The sequence below is a fragment of the Schistocerca cancellata genome, chromosome 6 (assembly GCF_023864275.1).
Source record: "Schistocerca cancellata isolate TAMUIC-IGC-003103 chromosome 6, iqSchCanc2.1, whole genome shotgun sequence".
Classification (NCBI taxonomy): domain Eukaryota; kingdom Metazoa; phylum Arthropoda; class Insecta; order Orthoptera; family Acrididae; genus Schistocerca; species Schistocerca cancellata.
In genome coordinates this window covers 76642393-76661562 of record NC_064631.1, presented here as the reverse complement: position 1 = coordinate 76661562, position 19170 = coordinate 76642393, and the positions used below count along the sequence as shown (strand labels likewise).

The 19170-nt window shown below is 45.6% G+C and overlaps 1 protein-coding gene across 1 annotated transcript in view; it reads right to left on the bottom strand.

Moving 5' to 3' along the window:
* Positions 1–5155, bottom strand: part of LOC126191134 (trehalase-like) — a 361034-nt gene extending 355879 nt beyond the window's left edge. Inside the window, exon 1 of the mRNA XM_049931884.1 lies at positions 5058–5155. Coding sequence (XP_049787841.1) covers positions 5058–5155 — 98 coding nt within the window. The remainder of the gene's footprint in view (positions 1–5057) is intronic.
* Positions 5156–19170: the final 14015 nt, after the last annotated feature.

The following is a 19170-nucleotide window of genomic DNA, read 5'->3' as shown; positions in this document are numbered from 1 at the left end:
ATGACAGTCGATTCATGGGGTCAGCATTGATCAGGAGTGGACATGTTCTCCCCCCTCCCCCTCTCCCTCCCCACCCGATATCAAAGAGGGAGTGGTCAGATTTATTAGAATGGCGAATTTATTTTGGAAGTTTGTTCCTCATTTCGCCCAATTGACGGCGCCCTTGCATGACTTGCACAAGAAACGTGATCCCTTCCTTTGGAGGGGGAGAGTGATCAAGCTTCCTTTGAGGAAAATGAAGCCGCCCTTAGCAACCGTCCTGCATTATTTGCCAGATTTCGGTAAGCCCTTCACTGTCCAGGCCGACGCATTCAATTTTGGGACAGCGGCAATATTCCTCCAAGAACATCAGGGAGAGAGGCATTCCGTCGCCTACACGTCATGCTGCTTATCTCCTACTGAATTAAAATATTCATTGTGTGAGTGGGATGTGTTGGCAGCTCTCTTCGCCTTGCATAAGTTTAAGTTCTACCCAGAGCCAACGGAAACATGCTCGAAACTGATAATCAGGATTTGAGTTATATACTGGCCCACCCCAGAAAAACTGGTAGGGTTGCTCGCTGGGCAGTCCTGATCTCCTCATTTCGTTTTAGTTCGTCGTACCAGGGGTCCAGACAACAGTGTGGCCGATTAAGTCGCACGTATGAAGACTACGACTCCCCACAATGTGCAGAAGACAGTGGCCAACTTGCCTTGGGAAGTGCTGTGCTGACTGTAGTTTCTGAACTCTTTTGTGATCTCAGCGGAAGAGAGGAAGGAGATTCCCGTATTTTCCAAACAAACAAACAAAAAAAAAAACTTTTAAATGGCGAGCACGTCGACGGGTATGTTGTTCATAAAGGTATTGCGTGACACAAGGGGATGGCGACCGCACATTCAAAATTTGTTTCCCTCAGGTATTGATTCCAACTGCTTTTAGGTATTTTCGTAGCTTGACGGTGGGCTGTATCAGGTTTCCAAAGACCTTGGCCAAAATTAGGTAACATGTGGTTTGGTCCTCTGTGTGTGAGGATATACATCGGTTAGTTATGCAAACAAGGGAAGCCCAATTTTAACTCATGCAAGTGTCTTGTCGAGCCTACTCGTGAGTACAGACCCGTGGACCATCTCTTTGTGGACTACGTAGGATCTCTTTTCCTCATATGATGGCGGAGGTTCATTACAAGTTGGTGGTGGTGGTTTTCCCGTTTTAGCTCGTTAATTCCCAGCTGCGGGATAACTAGTGGCCAATCCACACAGCATCTTACCAAAATGCTTGCCGTCTTTGGACCACCGTGCGCCCTCGTAAGAGATAATGCTCTGGCGTTTGTATCTCGGGAATTCTGGAGATTTTGTTTCGACCATGTTATTATGGATGTTACCACTACTCCTTACTTCCCCCAGCTGAGCGTACGAATAGAAATTTCAAGCTAGGTTCCATAAACACTGGGACTCTTCTATCCTGTCTCTGTATGTCGATCATTTTAGAAATGGTTGCTCTACTCGGCTGTTCGATAGAGGATGTCAAATTAAATAACCTTCAACCGTCAATTTTCAATTGTGTTTTACTACGTCATCTTCAGGCCCCTGACCGACGTGCAGCGGTTCTAGGCGCTTTAGTCCGGAACCACGCGGCTGCTACGGTCGCAGGTTCGAATCCTGCCTCGAGTATGGATGTGTGTGATGTTCTTAGGTTAGTTAGGTTTAAGTAGTTCTAAGTCTAGGGGACTGATAACCTAAGATGTTAAGCCCCGTAGTGCTTAGAGCCATTTGAACCCATTTGGACCGACGTGCAGGAAAAATCTACTTCGGCTGTGTTCAAAACAGCGGCCAGCAATATTGGTTCAAATGGCTCTGAACACTATGGGACTCGACATCTGAGGTCATCAGTCCCCTAGAACTTAGAACTACTTAAACCCAACTAACCTAAGGACTTCACACACATCCATGCCCGAGGCAGGACTCGAACTTGCGACCGTAGCGGTCGCGCGGTTCCAGACTGAACCAGCAATTAGTGATGGGGAGCTCATGAATGAGTCGTTCAAATGAACGCTTCACTTCAGTGAAGTGTGAACTAACCACTAAATTTCGATGAACTGGTACTTCAAACTCTTCACAGATAGCACACTCCACACTTTTTTGTAGTTCACTCACTCTCTTCCCCTCTCCCTTTACATCGGCGCTACGTCACTCATTCTCCCTTCACTTCAGTCCTCCCTCTGCTGCCTGTCGACGAATCGCGCGGGGTTTGTAGGGAACGATAGGTTTATGATTGGTTGTGGCGGTGAGGGGCGAGGGGAAGGCAGCGTCAGCTGCTACGTACAGTGCTGACATTACTCGTGACTATTTGTGCAGTTATACTTCGCGTCTACGCGTAGCCTACCGTTGGCAGCGCTTGCTGACAAATGAATATTAAAGATATAAACGAAGGGGCTGGCTGTGTGAGCACGCACAGCCAACATGAAAATAAAAGGTTTGTTAATAACACTGAAAGAGGGATTTTACCTGAAATCGTACCAATGATTACAGGTGACAGTTTACGTTTTGAATCTGGAGGGTTATTATTCTCAAAAAAATAAATAAATAAATAAATAAATAAATAAAATCTACAGGAAAACTTCTGAATAATTACTTAACGTAGGTATATAGACTGTGACAGTGGTAAACACACTCATTCTATTTTGGATTAAATTTTACAAGGAACATAAAATTGGACTGCATTTCGTTGGTAGCCCTATTTTTCAGTTCATGAATACAACAAATAATATTTCATTTGGCAGATAAAGACTTTTTTGGACGCTTCATGAGAAAATTTCGAGCAAGATTAAATGTAATACCTTCTTTATATGTGACAGGCTTCTCTGTTTATCTTTCCTTTGTCCCCTTCGACCATGCTCTATTTAAGTTAACTCAGACGCTGTAAGAGCGTAAAACATTGCGTGCACGTTACTGCGTAGTTCGGCCATCTGTTGGTAAAATTATGAAGTATTACGAAGCTTCATTGTACGAGCGAGGCGAAGCGAGCGTAGCAGCGGCTGAGCGGCGAACTGGGCAACTTCGACAGGCTTCCGTACTTCACGAATGAACCACTTCATTTGAACGCTTCACGGCAAAGAGTGAAATGAATGAAGTAGTTCACGGGAATGCACGAGTTCGACCCATCTCTACCAGCAATATAGGTATTAGTAGATATTTGTTATATTGATTACTTCAACCATCACCTCACGAGTCGCCTAGTGAAGTGATTCACCGTTTTATAGGCACCTGTAAAATTTTAAGATTCCTGACTCCAGTTAATCTCGTGGTCCGCAAAGAAATGTTCGGGAATATCTACAGCGTCCGTGGTAGTTAGGTTAAGGAGGCTAACTAGCCCCATCTTTAGCTTCTGCCCCCGGTTGCGGACTCCGAGTTTCAGTGGGGGGAGGGGGGGGGGGGTGCTGAGCGCCGTGGGCTCGGCCTTCGTTTACGATAACTCCGGAGGTGCACCGGTAGCGCCATCGGTAGGGACAAAAGTCCGGAAGGGGAGCGAGTGAGTGTGCGCTGTGTGGAGCGAGTCGGCTAATGGCGCCACAGGGTTGGAGTTCTGCACGGTGCGCGAGAGATCGAATCACCCCCTCTGAAGGCTCCAAGCTCGGTTCTGACTGTCGGTTGTCGCCCGTCCTGCGAAACGGTTTCCGTGACTGGGTGTGATATTTTGCAAAACACACCAGCGACTCGACGGGTTGGCTGCCAGCGAAGGCGTTCCGGCGTCTTGCGGGCTCCAGGAGAGGAAAGACGTCGGCCACCCTGCCCCACTTTAGTAACTCCCTTGAATGTCCTTAGCTGTCGCCCTTCCCTTCCGTCCCCCTCTGCCCCCGCAACCAGATGGCATTTGTGCTGATAATTAATAGCAGCTGTTTAAACATAATTTCCTTAAAATGTCGTCAATGTAGCTGCTTATTCTGTTTTAATATCGTTTAGTATTAAAGAATAGTTGCTCAGTGAAATTTGCTAATCGTTGTTCATTGTTTTTAAAACGCTGTAATTTTGCTGTATACTTAATGGATAGTGGCTCGTAATTCGTGGCACGTGTTCAAAAATTATTGTTGTAAAGTCTGCTTCGTCAGTTTTGCTGTCGATCGTTTTTAAAACTTGTTTGACTTAATAAAGGGAAGTTATGAATTAAAGATGATGAAAGTTGAAGCAGTTATATGGTGAAACGTCCCCTTAGAACAATTTATACACGACTGTGCTTAACCTGACACACAATATTATTTAGCGCAACGCAATCTGACTTTCAAAAATCCCTACAAAAGAATGGCCCTGACTAACATTAAACTATACCTTTCACATATAACTTACCTCACAAAAATCTTCATTACTCGAACTACTGCAATACAGCGAGCGCCACTATTGCCAGCTAAATAAAAGATTCAAACTACAGAAGGCACTAACTACTGATAGGGATAGTTAGCAAATGAAAGATATTAATAGAGAACAAACAATGTATTTACCTTAATAGTCATAATATATATAGCAGTTCATAATATCCATTCTGTACTCAAAAATCCGCTATCTCATTTTCCACATCCACCACTGCTGGCGGCTCACCTCCAACTGCGCAACGCTACGCGCTGTTCACATCCAGCTGCCGCTGCCCAACACTACAATGGCAGACAACAATGCAAACTAGCCACAGACTGCACACAGCACAGCCAGTGATTTTCATACAGAGCGCTACGTGGCGTTACCAATAAGAAAACCTAAACAGCCCCCTTACAATGGGGATCCCAGTCCTTCCATTAGGCTAACCTGATCCCAGATCTTCCCACCCGAATTCCTATTAATTACTAGGCTCAAATAACAGTTTTTAAAAATGTTGCTACGCAAGAAGATTCGCCACTTGTGACTTACGCCTTGTGCACTCTGCTGCTGGGTTATCTCTCGATGTTCTCGATTTTTATTTTTTTTTTTTTTTTGTACACAACTGATGTCGGAATTCTTCGGAGTCGTCTATTTTTTTGTCAAGTTTTCTTGATAACTGTGCTGTACTGTACTGAGTAACTGGCTGCACGCCAGGTGGGCGCGGCCCTCCCTACCTGTCGCACGAGGGTGGCACATCCTGGCCGGCGGCGGCGCCCAGCAGGAGCAGCAGCGGCAGCAGCGGTCCGGCGCAGGGGCGGCGTCGCGCTGCCATGGCGTCGTGGGGCCGCCGCCCGCCGCCCCCGCTATATATACACGTATGCAGAGCGGCCGCCGGCTATCGGCCGGCGTCCTTGTCGCCGCGGGCGAAAGCGCCGATAAGGCTGGCCGGCACTCGCACCTCGGCACCGCCCCCGCCGGTCCGGACTACGTAATGTCGACGAAACTGACAGCTGCTGACACCGAGCATTTACAAAGTAGGACCTTCAGGCACATAGATCAACAGTGTGCTATACCCGTGTGTTAAGGATTTGAAGATGGCAATTACTATTTTGGTTCGATTCGATTCTGATAAGATCGATTTTGCCTTACAAATTTGTATACTCAATTATACTACCGCGACAAATCTATTCCACCTGATATAAAAAATGTATGGGACACGCGAAGAAACCACCGGACTTCGAAAAGAACGTAATAATTCCAGTTCCGAAGACTGTAAGTGCTCGCTCTTTGACTGTTACAGAACCATCAGTTTAATAAGCCACGGCTGGAAAATACTGACACGAATTAATTATGGGAACAGTGAGAATGTCGTGCAAACTTTATACATTTACAGAAACCTTTTGTAATCGTTCACCAGTCTACCCTATTTGACATTCTGAGCTAACAAGAGTAAACTACAGGGTGTGAAAGATTACCTGCGACTCGTGCAGAACTCTGTCTGTTGTTATAACATTGGAAGGGCCTGAAAGGGACCTGTTGGTCAACAAAGGGTTGACAAGATGTCTTAACGTATCCCCGAGTTATTCACTCTCTGTACCTGGGAGGCAATAGAGGAAAGCAAGCACCCAATTTCAAAAGGGAATTGAAGTTCAACGAGAGCAACTTTGAGGTCTATCGATGACGTTGTAATTTTAGTATAGACGCCAAAAGAGTTGCAACACGACCGAAACGGAATGGACAGCGTGCTGAAAAGACGTTACAAGGTGTACATTAAAAAAAGTAAAACAAAGGAAACTGAGTGTAGCAGAATAGACCAGCAAGTGACTAAATGGTTCAAATGGCTCTGAGCACAATGGGACTTAACAGCTGCGGTCATCAGTCCCCTAGAACTTAGAACTACTTAAACCTAACTAACCTAAGGACATCACACACATCCATGCCCGAGGCAGGATTCGAACCTGCGACCGTAGCAGTCGCGCGCTTCCGGACTGAGCGACTAGAACCGCGAGACCACCGCGGCCGGCGCAAGTGACTAAGTGACTAGAAAATTAAATTAGTTAACGAACCACTAAAACTACTAGTTTTTCAAAACAGAAGACAAACTGCTGGCAATGAGCATAGTAGAGGCGATACAAAAATGAAAACTGTCAATAGCGAGAAACATAAGACTGATTTGCAAACGATAAATACAAATTTAAGAGACAGTATTTTCTGAAGATCTTTGTCCAGTGTATAGCCCTCTCCAGAAGAAAAGGGTGGACGATAAGCAGTTCAAACAAGAATACAACAGAAGCATTTGAAATGTGATGCTATAGAACAATGGTGAAGGTTATATGGGTACTGAATCAAATTGAGGAAACACTAAATTTTACGCACAATTTCATTAAAAGAAATGATAGGTTGACCGAATACATCCTCTTCTCCCTCCCACTCTCACTCACACCACCATAATATTAACTGAATCGCTCAGCTTGTCGAACACCGTAAACCTAGTCGTATTTTCCAAACATTTGATAGAAAAACATGAGTAATACAAGAAAAAGACTAAAATGACACAAATATACACCGCCGGAAAAAAAATTGTGCCCCAGGAAAGACGACGTCGATTTAGATCCGATTACGGCATATGCCGCCCGGGGGTGGTAGATTTATTCACAATCATTTCAACTTCGTCTGCCAATATGCAGTGTAGTGGGATTTATGTCTATCTTTTAATAGGGAACTACTGCACTACTGCACTACTGCTTTCAACAGCTTACTGAGCGAGTTTCAAAGGGGTCAAATTGTGACGAGATCACCCTTTCTGAGAATTACCATAAAAGTTGAACGTGCCACGTTAGTTGTGCAACGACGCTCGCGTCAGTGGTCACGTGAAAATTCTCACACCGGCAGATGAGGTTCTGGACGTCCACGCAGCACAGACGGCCACCAGTGTCGCCGTATTGTACCGGCAGCAGTGGCAGGCCGTGCAGTTACCACGGCCCAGGTAAGAGTGCCTGTGAGACCAGGCGTGTCAGCACGAACTGTGCTGAACCGGTTACCAGCGGTGGGACTACTGGCACGCACGCCTCCAGCCCACCTTCCACTCGCGCCTCAGTACCTCGGTGCACGGTCCGACTGGTGCTGTCGGACATCGTTTGAAAGATGGAATGCCGGCCGTGGTCTTTGGTGATGAAAGCAGATTCTGTCTATACGCAAATGATGTTCGTTCGCATGTGCAATGTAGACTTGGTGATTGCTGTCTCGCAGAGCGCATCCGTCACAGGCTTTGTGGTCTTGGGTGCGATATGCTACGACTCTCTTTCACGATTGGTGTTTCTCGAGGGGACGCTAATCGGCGCTCAGTATGAGCAGAATGTTGTTATACCCACTCTTTTGGTGTTCTTGCAACAGGAAAGTGATTTGATGCTCCAACAGGATAACGCGCGCCCGCACATTGCTCGTGAAACTCAACGTGCTCAGCAACTTCCCTGGCCAGTAGAATCTCCGGACATGTCTCCAGTGGAGCACATATGGTATTCTGTGGGACGAGACGTGACTCCGGTGACTCGTCAATTACAGAACTACGTAAGCTGGTCGAGTAGGCGTGGCTTAACGTATCGCAGGACAGTGTTCACCATATCTACGATCGCCTCAATGCCACAGTCAACGCCTGCATTGCCGCCTGTGAAGCCTATACAACGTACTGATATGGATCTCTCAGCATGGTCGGTATCTGGCTCCTTAGAAACGCTTGTGCTATTGATTTGTAAATGTAATCATTTCATGTAGTCCATACGGATTGTTGCAATAAGAGGTCTTGAAGGAAATGGAAACCTGTGAAATGGAGAACTACTTTCTTTCTGACAGTGTATCTGGCTGGCTGACCATTGGTCATAAAACCTGCATTCAAAACGCCTTTCTAATGCTTTAGGCAGACAATGGGACGATTTCAGTGCTCTTAAAACTTGTGTCACGTGCTTATTTATGTCAGCTGAAAGGGGGGCAAGTGTCTTGCCAGTGTCTGCTTGTCAGTAAGCCAACACGTGGTGCATCACGATCCCACGATCTGTATGCCACAAGCATCATCCACTGGTAGCTGCTCTCGCTGGAGTGAAAAGTCTCACGTCATATGACGGTTTCGGCATGTCTTTGCGGCTGGAAGCCTTGTTCACTTCCCGAGCCGCAGCTTATCCTACATCAGTTCCAGTCATTCTTTTTTCCGATCAGCAAATGACATGGTAAGCAGGGGGACGGCACACTCAGCCACCCGCTATGGTCACGCAGACTAGACGGCCGTCACCCTGTGAGTGGACCGAACGAGGTAGCGCAGTGTCTAGCATACAGTGGAAGGCGGAAAGCATTTTGCATATCGATTTCATCAATAATTTGAGCATATTTATCATTCTGAGCCTGAGTACTGGAACAATCGGTACAGAAATATTAATGATATTGTGAAACACAGTGACTGACAGTAGGGTGCCCTTTATAATTTGCCTGTCTCTTGTTATTAACCCGGTACGGTTTGTAATGGGTTATGAATGCTTCGGGAGGGCGCGCAAACGTGCACACCAGTGGACTTGTCACAGAGCAAAAGGAAACATTTTAGCTACGGAGGTCAGTGACCGGTGGATGGCACCTCGACCTGGGTGGCGTAAGATTCTCGCAGGTAAGGCCGCCTCGGAGCCTACAGGGTGCACCAAGCATTGTCCTCGCACACGGCTCGTTGCAGCTGTGGCGGTCCGGCGCCACGTGCCGGAGTCGGGGGCGCCTTCCCATGTTTTCAGATTTCTTTTGAAGATTAGCACCTGTTGCTCGTAGAAAATGCAGGCCGCAGGAAACAAACTCCAGCCTCTTAGCGGTCCTCTCTGAATTCCTCGAACACAGTTGAGAGGCTACCAACATTGGCGGGAAAACGTGTAGTCGGCGCAAAGCTGTTTGACGCCAGATAGCAGCGCTGGAATGATTGCTTTTGGTAGTAGGGGGGGTGGGGGAGGGGGCTGGAAAAATCGCGCGGTTCACTGTTGGATTGGGCCTCAGTTGTTCGTAATTTTGCGAGTGGCTGCTGAGACCTTTTGGCGGCAAGGAATACGCACAGCACAACCCGGCAGAGTGCCTGGTGGGACATTCCGGTAGTACAGCGGCTGACAAGGGAACCCTCCCATCGCACCCCCCTCAGATTTAGTTATAATTTGGCACAGTGGATAGGCCTTGAAAAACTGAACACAGATCAATCGAGAAAACAGGAAGAAGTTGTGTGGAACTGTGAAAAAATAAGCAAAATATACAAAGTGAGTAGTCTGTTGGCAACATCAAGGGTGCTTTGGTTACAGGAGCGCCGTGGTCACGTGGTTAGCGTAAGCTGCTGTGGAGCAAGAGGTCCTTGGTTCAAGTCTTCCCTCCGGTAAGAAATTCAAATTTTTATTTTCAGACAATTATCAGAGTTCAGGCACTCACACATAATCAATTTCGCTCTCCAAAACTCCAGGACATGTTCAGATTTGCTTGGACATATGCAGGATTTGACGGTCTACACACGGAAAAATTTTAAAACGTTAAAAACATATGTTTTGACAGAGCACAGAGAAAACTGTGCGACTGTGAAACTGTTGCATTCCTTTGTTGCAGTTTATGTGACACACACTTATGTTTTCATCACTTTTTTGGGAGTGATTATCACATCCACAAGAAAACCTAAATCGGGCAAGGTAGAAGAATCTTTTTACCCATTCGCCAAGTGTGCAAGTTAGGTGGGTCGACAACATATTCCTGTCATGTGACGCACATGCCGTCACAAGTGTCGTATAGAATATATCAGACGTGTTTTCCTGGATCAAATGTTTTCGGTTGCCATTGGAGAGGCACGTCCTTTCGTCTACTAATCGCACGGTTTTGCGGTGCGGTCGCAAAACACAGACACTTAACTTATTACAGTGAACAGAGACGTCAATGAACGAACGAACAGATCATAATTTGCAAAAATAAAGTCAGTAAACTTTTTGCTTGAGGGTAGACTTGAACCAAGGACCTCTAGCTCCACAACTGCTCACGCTATTCACGGGACCACGGCGATCTTGTGCCCACATTACCCTTGATGTTGCTTATGTTGCCGACGGACTACTCACTTTGTATATTTTGCTTATTTTTTCATTGTTCCACACAACTTCTTCCTGTTTTCTCGATTGATCTGTGTCCAGTTTTTCGAGGCCTATCCACTGTGCCAAATTATAACTAAATCTGAGGGGGGTGCGATGGGGAGGTTCTCTTGTGAGTACTCCGTCTTCCCAAAGGGGCCGGCACACCCGCAGCGCACAGCTCGCGACGCAGTGCGCTCGTGCTCACCGCGTGTGATTTGCAGCAACAAGCAGAGCAGTTGGATTTGATTTCACACTTGTGGAATGCAGGACGAACGCCTGTCACACCTGCTTTTGCATTGGTAATGAATGTGTGGTTTGCTGGGTTTTAGTCACCTGATTCCAGTCACTCTTCCGATCGGGAGTTATAGGATTAATAGTCATTAGTTATCGTGAACACCGACAGAGAGCAAAATCTTGAGAGGACAAGAAGTAATTTAATGATAGGAGTGTGACACTGCTTTCTATTCAGTCTTCATGCTAATCTGGATAGATATTTTCTATGTTGATCCCGTAAATGTGTTTATTAATTAATTTGAATATTGAATTTAATTGTTGTTCCTGTTCCAACCGTTCACACACGTTAAGCTGTAGGCTTTTAAAGTATCAGGTCAAAATTATAACAAAAATCTTTCTGCATTCAGATTCCAGACTGATATATCTGTTTTGCAATTTCGCCCAGTGTAAGAGCTATGGCTAGGGCAGTAATTTTCGCGCTCCCCATTCAATTTTGCGCACAATCGTTTAGAGATTAGATCTTAAAGAGGTGGTCGACACATTATTAGTTTCGCAGGTTAAGGGAAATTCTACATCTCTGGGTTTTCAAAGTTAAACCCTAATCTTGCTTCTTTCTGCTAGTGAATGGAAATATGGCAAGTAGATTGAAATATTCTTTCCGAGACTAGTAATGAGCCGGCCGGTGTGGCCGTGCGGTTAAAGGCGCTTCAGTCTGGAACCGCGTGACCACTACGGTCGCAGGTTCGAATCCTGCCTCGGGCATGGATGTGTGTGATGTCCTTAGGTTAGTTAGGTTTAATTAGTTCTAAGTTCTAGGCGACTGATGACCTCAGAAGTTAAGTCGCATAGTGCTCAGAGCCATTTGAACCATTTGAGACTAGTAATGTCACGGAAATCAATGTTCTTCGAACTTGCTTATCTGATAAACTCGATAACGTGTTTCGAACTTCACCAGTTCTCACAAATATGTTAACTCAAAAATTCGAACCTCGTTGTCATATTGATTGACTTGTTTCGATGTTCCATTTATCTTTTTGTTTTCCTACTTGTTTCTTGTATACAAACCACTCTTCACTGGTTGCACGGATTCACTTATTATTCCAGCCCATTCCATCTCATTTGTAGGATGTATCTTTTGACGTAAATGATCAACGCTGGCACTTGCTTACACTTTACTTCGTCGTTCGTCACTTGCTTTGGCTGCCACCGCCCACCCAGTCACACAAATAAGGGTGACACTGCGTAGACGTGGAACCCATTCTCTTTGGAACGTTATGCAATTATTACTGTAGGATATTCCGCTCTACTCTTACTGCGTGGTGAAATTTTCGCAAATGTTCCTTTCCCATAATTTGTCACGAACTAGTAAAAAAAAAAATTATACTGCACTTATGGTTTGCACCGTTTCTATTTTTTTCGTCAGTACTATTCAGACTTTTGGCTATCACTACGTATAACCAGATGGCTAATGGACATAAAAATAATTGAGCATTGTGTGTGCAGTTGGGTACAGCTCGCAGTGGATCCGACACGCAATGGGACGTGGAGGTCTAGAGCTGACGAACGACCCTGTAAGGGCAATTTGGAGCTTAGGCCGTGTGTGAGCCGCCAGCTTAGGGCGAGGAGGATCGCCGACGTTCCAACATGCCGGAAGACTGGTGTACAGCAAACATTATTTGAGGTTATTATTGAGCTTTAAACATTCCTCTGTGATGCTGTTGAGACATGGACCCAGTAACCTATACATTGAAGAGATGGCTCCCCATAAAATCATGTAAATAAGTAAACTATAGTTGCACAACGGTTAATGTTTGGGACATCTCATTTCAAACAGGGAGACCCATTCATACTCGAAATATGGCTACAAACCTCACAGTGATACGAACAGTGTTTTATCTATTTATGGAGTGAATCAGTAGGTCACAGTAAACTCCTCTTTACGCTAAAACGCATGTACCTGACTCTAAAAATTGAATGGATAATACAAGTAGCTGTAAAGTGCACAGTGGTTCAAATGAATTATTAAACATACATGGTAACACCTTTGCACAAGGCGGTGGATTTGGAATGGAAACAACAATAATGAAATACAGTTAACTATGTCTAGTTAACAGATTATAAGGAAAGACACGGAAATTCAGAAAAGCACGATGAACCAAATGTCTTCGCATCCAGCTCGTCATACAGTACACAGTGCTTACCGTCGTTGCCGATACAGATGCTGGCTGCAGCGGCAGCTGACAGCTACGAGTCAGGCCCCAGCATCTGTGATCGGCTCTGAGACAGAGTCTCAAAATAGCAGTCAGCTAAAGCATTCTCTGTTGGAAGTGTAAATGGAGCTCTCTGGAGGTCCAGTACCTTCTTAAAATCTTGCTGGTTGTGCAGCACCAGATTCTCATTATCCAGTTGCTACGGTCCACCTGTGTACCATCCAATGAAAAATTCATAAAAAATATTAGCGATCTACTTCCTCTTAAACAACCTGTTGTGATTCTCCAATAACGCACATTTCTGTTTTAGAGTGGAACAGAAAGCATAAATTCTTTCCCCTACGAGGTCAGGTTCATTTTTCAGCGAATGACAGCGGCTGCAAGAAGAGACTCAGTAGTTTTCATCTCCACTCAAAAATTAATTGTGATGAGCCTCTCCTGGGCTTTCTTACAAAACTTAACTCTTCAGTTACTGCTGGCCCCCTTCGAGCCCAGACAACTGCTGCCCCCTGAGACAGTCTCACTTGCAGCCACCCCCCCCCCCTCCCCCTGCCTTTTCCTTCGCTTCGCACACTGCGACTTGACAGCCAGCCGAGTTCGCCACACGTCCGCTGCTGTGGTCGCCGAGCTCCTGCCCGGCATCGTCTCCTAGCAGAGGATTTGTGGCCTGCCTGCTGCTCTGCTCTTCCGCCCTAGCGATCTCAACCAATGGACACAGTTCACAAAAACATTACTCAACATTTTCTTCACCGCACACAAATGAAATGAGGAAATACTTCTTAAATTCACACTCACTGATGTTTGTTTCAGCTATATGCCTTACTTCCAAGGGCCACTTGTTATCTGAATAGTGGGTCATTAATTACGTTACGGAGCAGTTTCGCTTCAGGAAAGGTGAAGGCACCGGAGAGGCAATTATGACGTTGCAGCTGATAATGGAAGCGAGACTAAAGATAAATCGAGACACGTTCATAGGATTTGTCTACCCAGAAAAAGCGTTCGACAATGCATAGCCGCGCGGGATTAGCCGAGCGGTCTGAGGCGCCGCAGTCATGGACTGTGCGGCTGGTCCCGTCGGAGGTTCGAGTCCTCCCTCGGGCATGGGTGTGTGTGTTTGTCCTTAGAATAATTTAGGTTAAGTAGTGTGTAAGCTTAGGGACTGATGACCTTAGCAGTTAAGTCCCATAAGATTTCACACACATCTGAACATTTGACAATGCATAGTGGGGCAAGATGTTAGAAAATATGAGGAAGAGAGGGGTAAGCCGTAGGGAAAGACGGGGAATAAACAATATACAGGATGTCCCATTTATCTTGACCACCGTAACTGTTTGTCCAGATGCAAACTAGAAAATGTTTCGAGAAAATGTTCTTTAGGCTTCAGGGGGACATCAATCAGAATGACTGCCTTCGTTGTAGCTTTGTTTTATACAAGGATATGAAGAGCGGTATGACTTTTTAACTGGGACCCTGTACCAAATTCGGTAACTCATTTCCTCTCCTAAAGTCCTACTCAAAAATGTATCACAGAGTACCATTCGCTGAAAAAAAAAAAACGTAATTAATTACATAACAAAACACTGACGTTGACGCTCCCAACACTTAGTGCAGGTACTCGGTGTAATGGAACACATCCACGTGCTGACGTTGACAGACGACAAATGTAAACATAAGCAGAATGCACGCCCGTCATCATTCAACAAAAAAAAAAAAAAGAAAGAAGTTGAATGTAACACAAGCTACACTGACGGCTGAAGACCTTATTAAGAAAGAATTCAAAATTATTTGTCGGCTGAAGGCCACAAGCAATACTTCAGAACAATTAGCTGCTGAAGGCCTGAATTACAAATGAGGAAGACAACTACACGTTGAAGATACCAAAACAATTGTTAAAACAATCAAAAAAAGCACATGCTACACTAACAGCTTAAGGCTTTTTTAAGTAAGAGTTCAAATTATTTGTCGGCTGAAGGCCACGAGCAATACTTTGAACAATTAACGGCTGACGGCCTGAATTACAAATGAACAAGACAATTACACGTTAAAAATACCAATTTTTTTAATAATTTTTTTAAAAAATTGACAGTCTTAAGGCCTTATTATGAAAGAATTTAAAATTATTTCTCTTCTGAAGGCCACAAGCAATACTTCAGAACAATTAGCGGCTGAAGGCCTGAATTACAAGTGAGGAGGACAACTACACGCTGAAAATACCAAAATAATTTTTAAAACAATCATTAAAAATTGACTGCAACACAAGCTACACAGGCGGCTGAAGGCCTTATTAAGAAGAATCCAAATCATTTGTCATCTGAAGGCCACAAGCAATAGGAATACTTTAACAAAATATTATTTTTAAATAATTGACATTATCAGACCAAGTAAGAAGGGAGTGATCCACAGAGTGCTCGATCTGAGAAAAGTCCCTACAGCTGTGTAAGCGGTGGGACAGGCAGCCAGGAGTTATGCTCACGTAACCTGATAGCGACGCAAACTAGGGAGAGTTTAGACGCCGATCAATGCTCTTACCAAATTCACCTAACGTGTGATAACCAGTACAACGATGGATTAATTCACGCGAGGGCGAAGTGACAGCACTGCGTCTTCAGAATCCAATGTTTAAAACATCGAAAGGCAGAAGGAACCACGACACTCAAGGTAGACAAAAGCAACCACAGTCCACAACGCAACCAAGGAGGCTGTCGAACTACACGTCACGCTGGACAGCATCGGAAAGACGAGGATAAGTACACTGCCGCAAAAATACGCTAACCTGCAGGGCAGGTAACCGGGGCGTTAGTGGCCACTAGGCAGTAAAATACCGCTGGTTGCATTTCACCAGTAATAACACAAAATTCAAAACTAATAACAGGCAATAGAAGACGGCGAACAGATTCCGTCAACTCGACACGCTCCACTCGTTGCACTTTGTCTCACGGCGACCTTCGAGCACCAACGCACGAACAAACGGCGTGATCACAAAATAGTGGAGGTTTCACTACTGGATTGCTGTTCACTCAATTCAACGTCCTGGGTCCTATGCTACTACAGCCCCTCGATCCGGCAATGCCTGCATGCCGCCAGCGGTCCTGGCATGTCCGCGTGCTGCCAGACCTCTCTGCTGCTCCCTCCCAACCGAACTACTCACACACCACACCTGGAAAAACAACTCACGTCCTTCCAAAGATACGGGTACTAGATGTCGATAAACGCTGCTGCTGCCACTCGCAAACAGACAACGCTAGTAAAAGTTGTGGCGCCAGTAAACAGAAGAAGAAAATGAGACTCCACTATCCCTATCACTGGATGCCAACCTACTAATGGCAGCAACACGAGCCGCATACGGCTCAACTTCCCCCCTCAAACACCAACCTCGGGGTAGCCCAAAAAAGTGGCCTAACCAAACTTTATTTGATTAAGATGGACCAGGTATTGCCTGCCGGTGCGGTTGTCCTTAACCAGAAGATTACTGCGCCTAAAATACGCATAATAGTACAGGGGCCCAGGAAACGGGGAGTGAACTTACCAAGGTTTCCAACACGCACCTCCCTCGCGGGAAAATTACGGACATACAGCTGGTCTCCTGGTTTACCGCTAAAGACTCGCCGATGACGGTTGTAACGGTCAGCTTGTTTGTTGTGGGCCCTGAGAATATTGCGCCTGGCACGATTCAAGTTTTCTTTGACGATCTGAGGAGTAATCCCCGCAGGGATTAGATCTTGAACTCCACATAAGTTCGCAAGTAGAGAATTAACAGGATAAGGAAAGTTCGAGGAAACCGGAGCAGCCTTCAAATCGTTATGGCTGGTAGTACTTGAACGCAAAACTAAGCCAACGAAGACTAGAATCCCACTTACTGGGAGTCTTCTGATGGAATATAATGAGTGCTGATTTGATATTACGATTGGCCCTCTCCGAGAAAGAGCCCTGCGGGTAATACGGGGTGGTCGTCACGTGCTTTACACTGCTTTGCAAACAGAAGGCCTTGAAGGGAGCAAAAAGAAAGGCCGGCGCATTATCACCAACGATTTGCTTAGGGAGTCCAAAAACACTAAATACGTTAGTTACATGCGCGATGATAGTAGCAGAAGTCACGTTACGAGTCGGAAGAAGCCAGGTAGACCTCGAAAACGCGTCAATAACCAGTAACACGTACCAATTGGTGCGAGGTAAGGGTCCCACATAATCAATATAGAGTTTTTCGATGGGGCAAGACTCACTCTTAGAACTAAGAAACCCCTTCTGAAGAGTGTTATTCGGTTTGGCCACACGACACCGAGACACCATTTCTCTCGGTCAATAGATGGCCAAGTCAGATCCTCCTTTATCTTCTGCAATGTCTTATAGGTTCCTAAATGCCCGCCAATCATCGAGTTGTGAAAATAATGGAAAACCCGGCGTATTAGGGTGCTTGGTAGACAGACCTTAACCACCCTTCTACACAAAATACCCTTCCTGGTAACGTATTCATACAGATGCTCCCCCGCCAAAAGCAGTTCCTTGACGGCCCCTCAAGTGGGGTCCTGATCCTGATGGTCACCATCAGCTACAAAACATGCGAACAGCGTCAACTTGTTGAAGCTATTCGTATGTTTTTGTATTTCTGCAGCTACAAAAAAAGAAAAAAGTGTATAGCTTCAACAAGAAATATGAAAGCCTTAAGGTAAACGGATCCTGGCTTCCCCTACTGCAGCGAACGACCGTCGCAGGTAGCAAGAGGAGAACCGCACCGGAAATGTCCGCGGTGAAGTCCTCGGACGCTGGCGCGCCAGGTACATATAGTCTGCGGCCGCGGGCTCGTCTCCAGTTCACCTCCGGCAATGGAGGGTGAAGCTTTGACAATGCCAGCCACTCGTGCTGGCGAAACGTCAGTAAAACCAACAGATGAACGTCGGCCGAAGAACCCGAGACAGAAGCCAATAGGCTATTTGTCAACAAGTGGTCACGAAAGCCTTAACAAGTTTTTACCCAGCTCAATACTTGATGAAATACTTTATGCTCGAGACAAAAGCCATACTTCTCCAGCGCGAATAAGACGGCAAATGCCTCACATTCGTAAACGAAATATTTAATTTCGGCGCTGGTTAACCGACGAGACGCGTTCGCTAATGACTGCCTTTGACCCTAGGACTTCTGTAGGAGGACGGCCCAAATTCCAGCATTAGGTGCGTCGGTTTGAACAATAAATTTTTTATTACAATCAGGCACTCCGATAACGGGAGGGTTGGCTATAGCTGCCTTAAGGTCGGGACACACATGCCCGGACCGTGTCAGTGCCGAGGCACGTCCGAGTATCGGCCGTCACCCGGACAACGAAATACATCATTAGAACAAATGTGGCGGGCCCCACTTGACCGGGCCGCGCACGGGGGACGTCAACGGGCCGGGGCCGGGCCGGGCGGGATTCGCCGTGTTTAGTTTTTCACGTGACGGACACGGCCTGGCGGTAGAACTGTCTTGTGAGCTGTGCAACCGCGCAAGACTGCTCTGTGTACAAAACATGGATGTGGAACGACTAATAGAAGAAGTTCGTAAGTTTCCTGTTCTTTATGATCAGGGAAGTGAAAACTACAGGAATATCGAGTACAAAGACAGAGTTAGGAAGACAATTACAACAGATCTACAAGCCAAAGGTAAGATAAAAACTATACAAGTTTTAATACCCGAAATATATTTATTTACTTTTTATTTTACAAACAGATGTTTGGTTTATGTCATCGTTACATTGCCAAGGCGACATGTTGTTGCCATTCCACAGTCCCTTGTGGAGAATTCAGGAATTTTTTGAGTTGTTCTCGTACAGCAAATGCAGCATCTGTTGATCTCCCACGAATTCGAGGCAGGTTTCAAAGATTTGATGATCTTCCGGATGCCTCAGCAGTTTCCTTTTCATCCATCCTCTGTTTGGGCACCCTATAACCTTCCATTTTTCGAATAAAGTTGTGCAGGACACCCGCAGCCGTCAGAATCATTGTAAGGTTATTAGGATCTCCCGGAAGGATTCTTCTAAATAATCGAAATTTCTGTTGCAATATACCGAATGCATTTTAGGATATTCTTCTTGCCCGACTCAAACGATAATTAAATATAGCCTTATCATTTGTTAAGTTCCTGCGAGGATTTGGTCGCATCAAGTATGTTTTGAGAGGAAAAGCTTCATCGCCTACAATTACCATTGGAAGTTCAACATCAGTTCCGGGCAAAGTTTTACTCTTTAGGACGCTAAGCGTATTGTTTTCCAATGACTATCCAAGGTTTGAATTTACTAGAATGCCTCCATCAGAGTT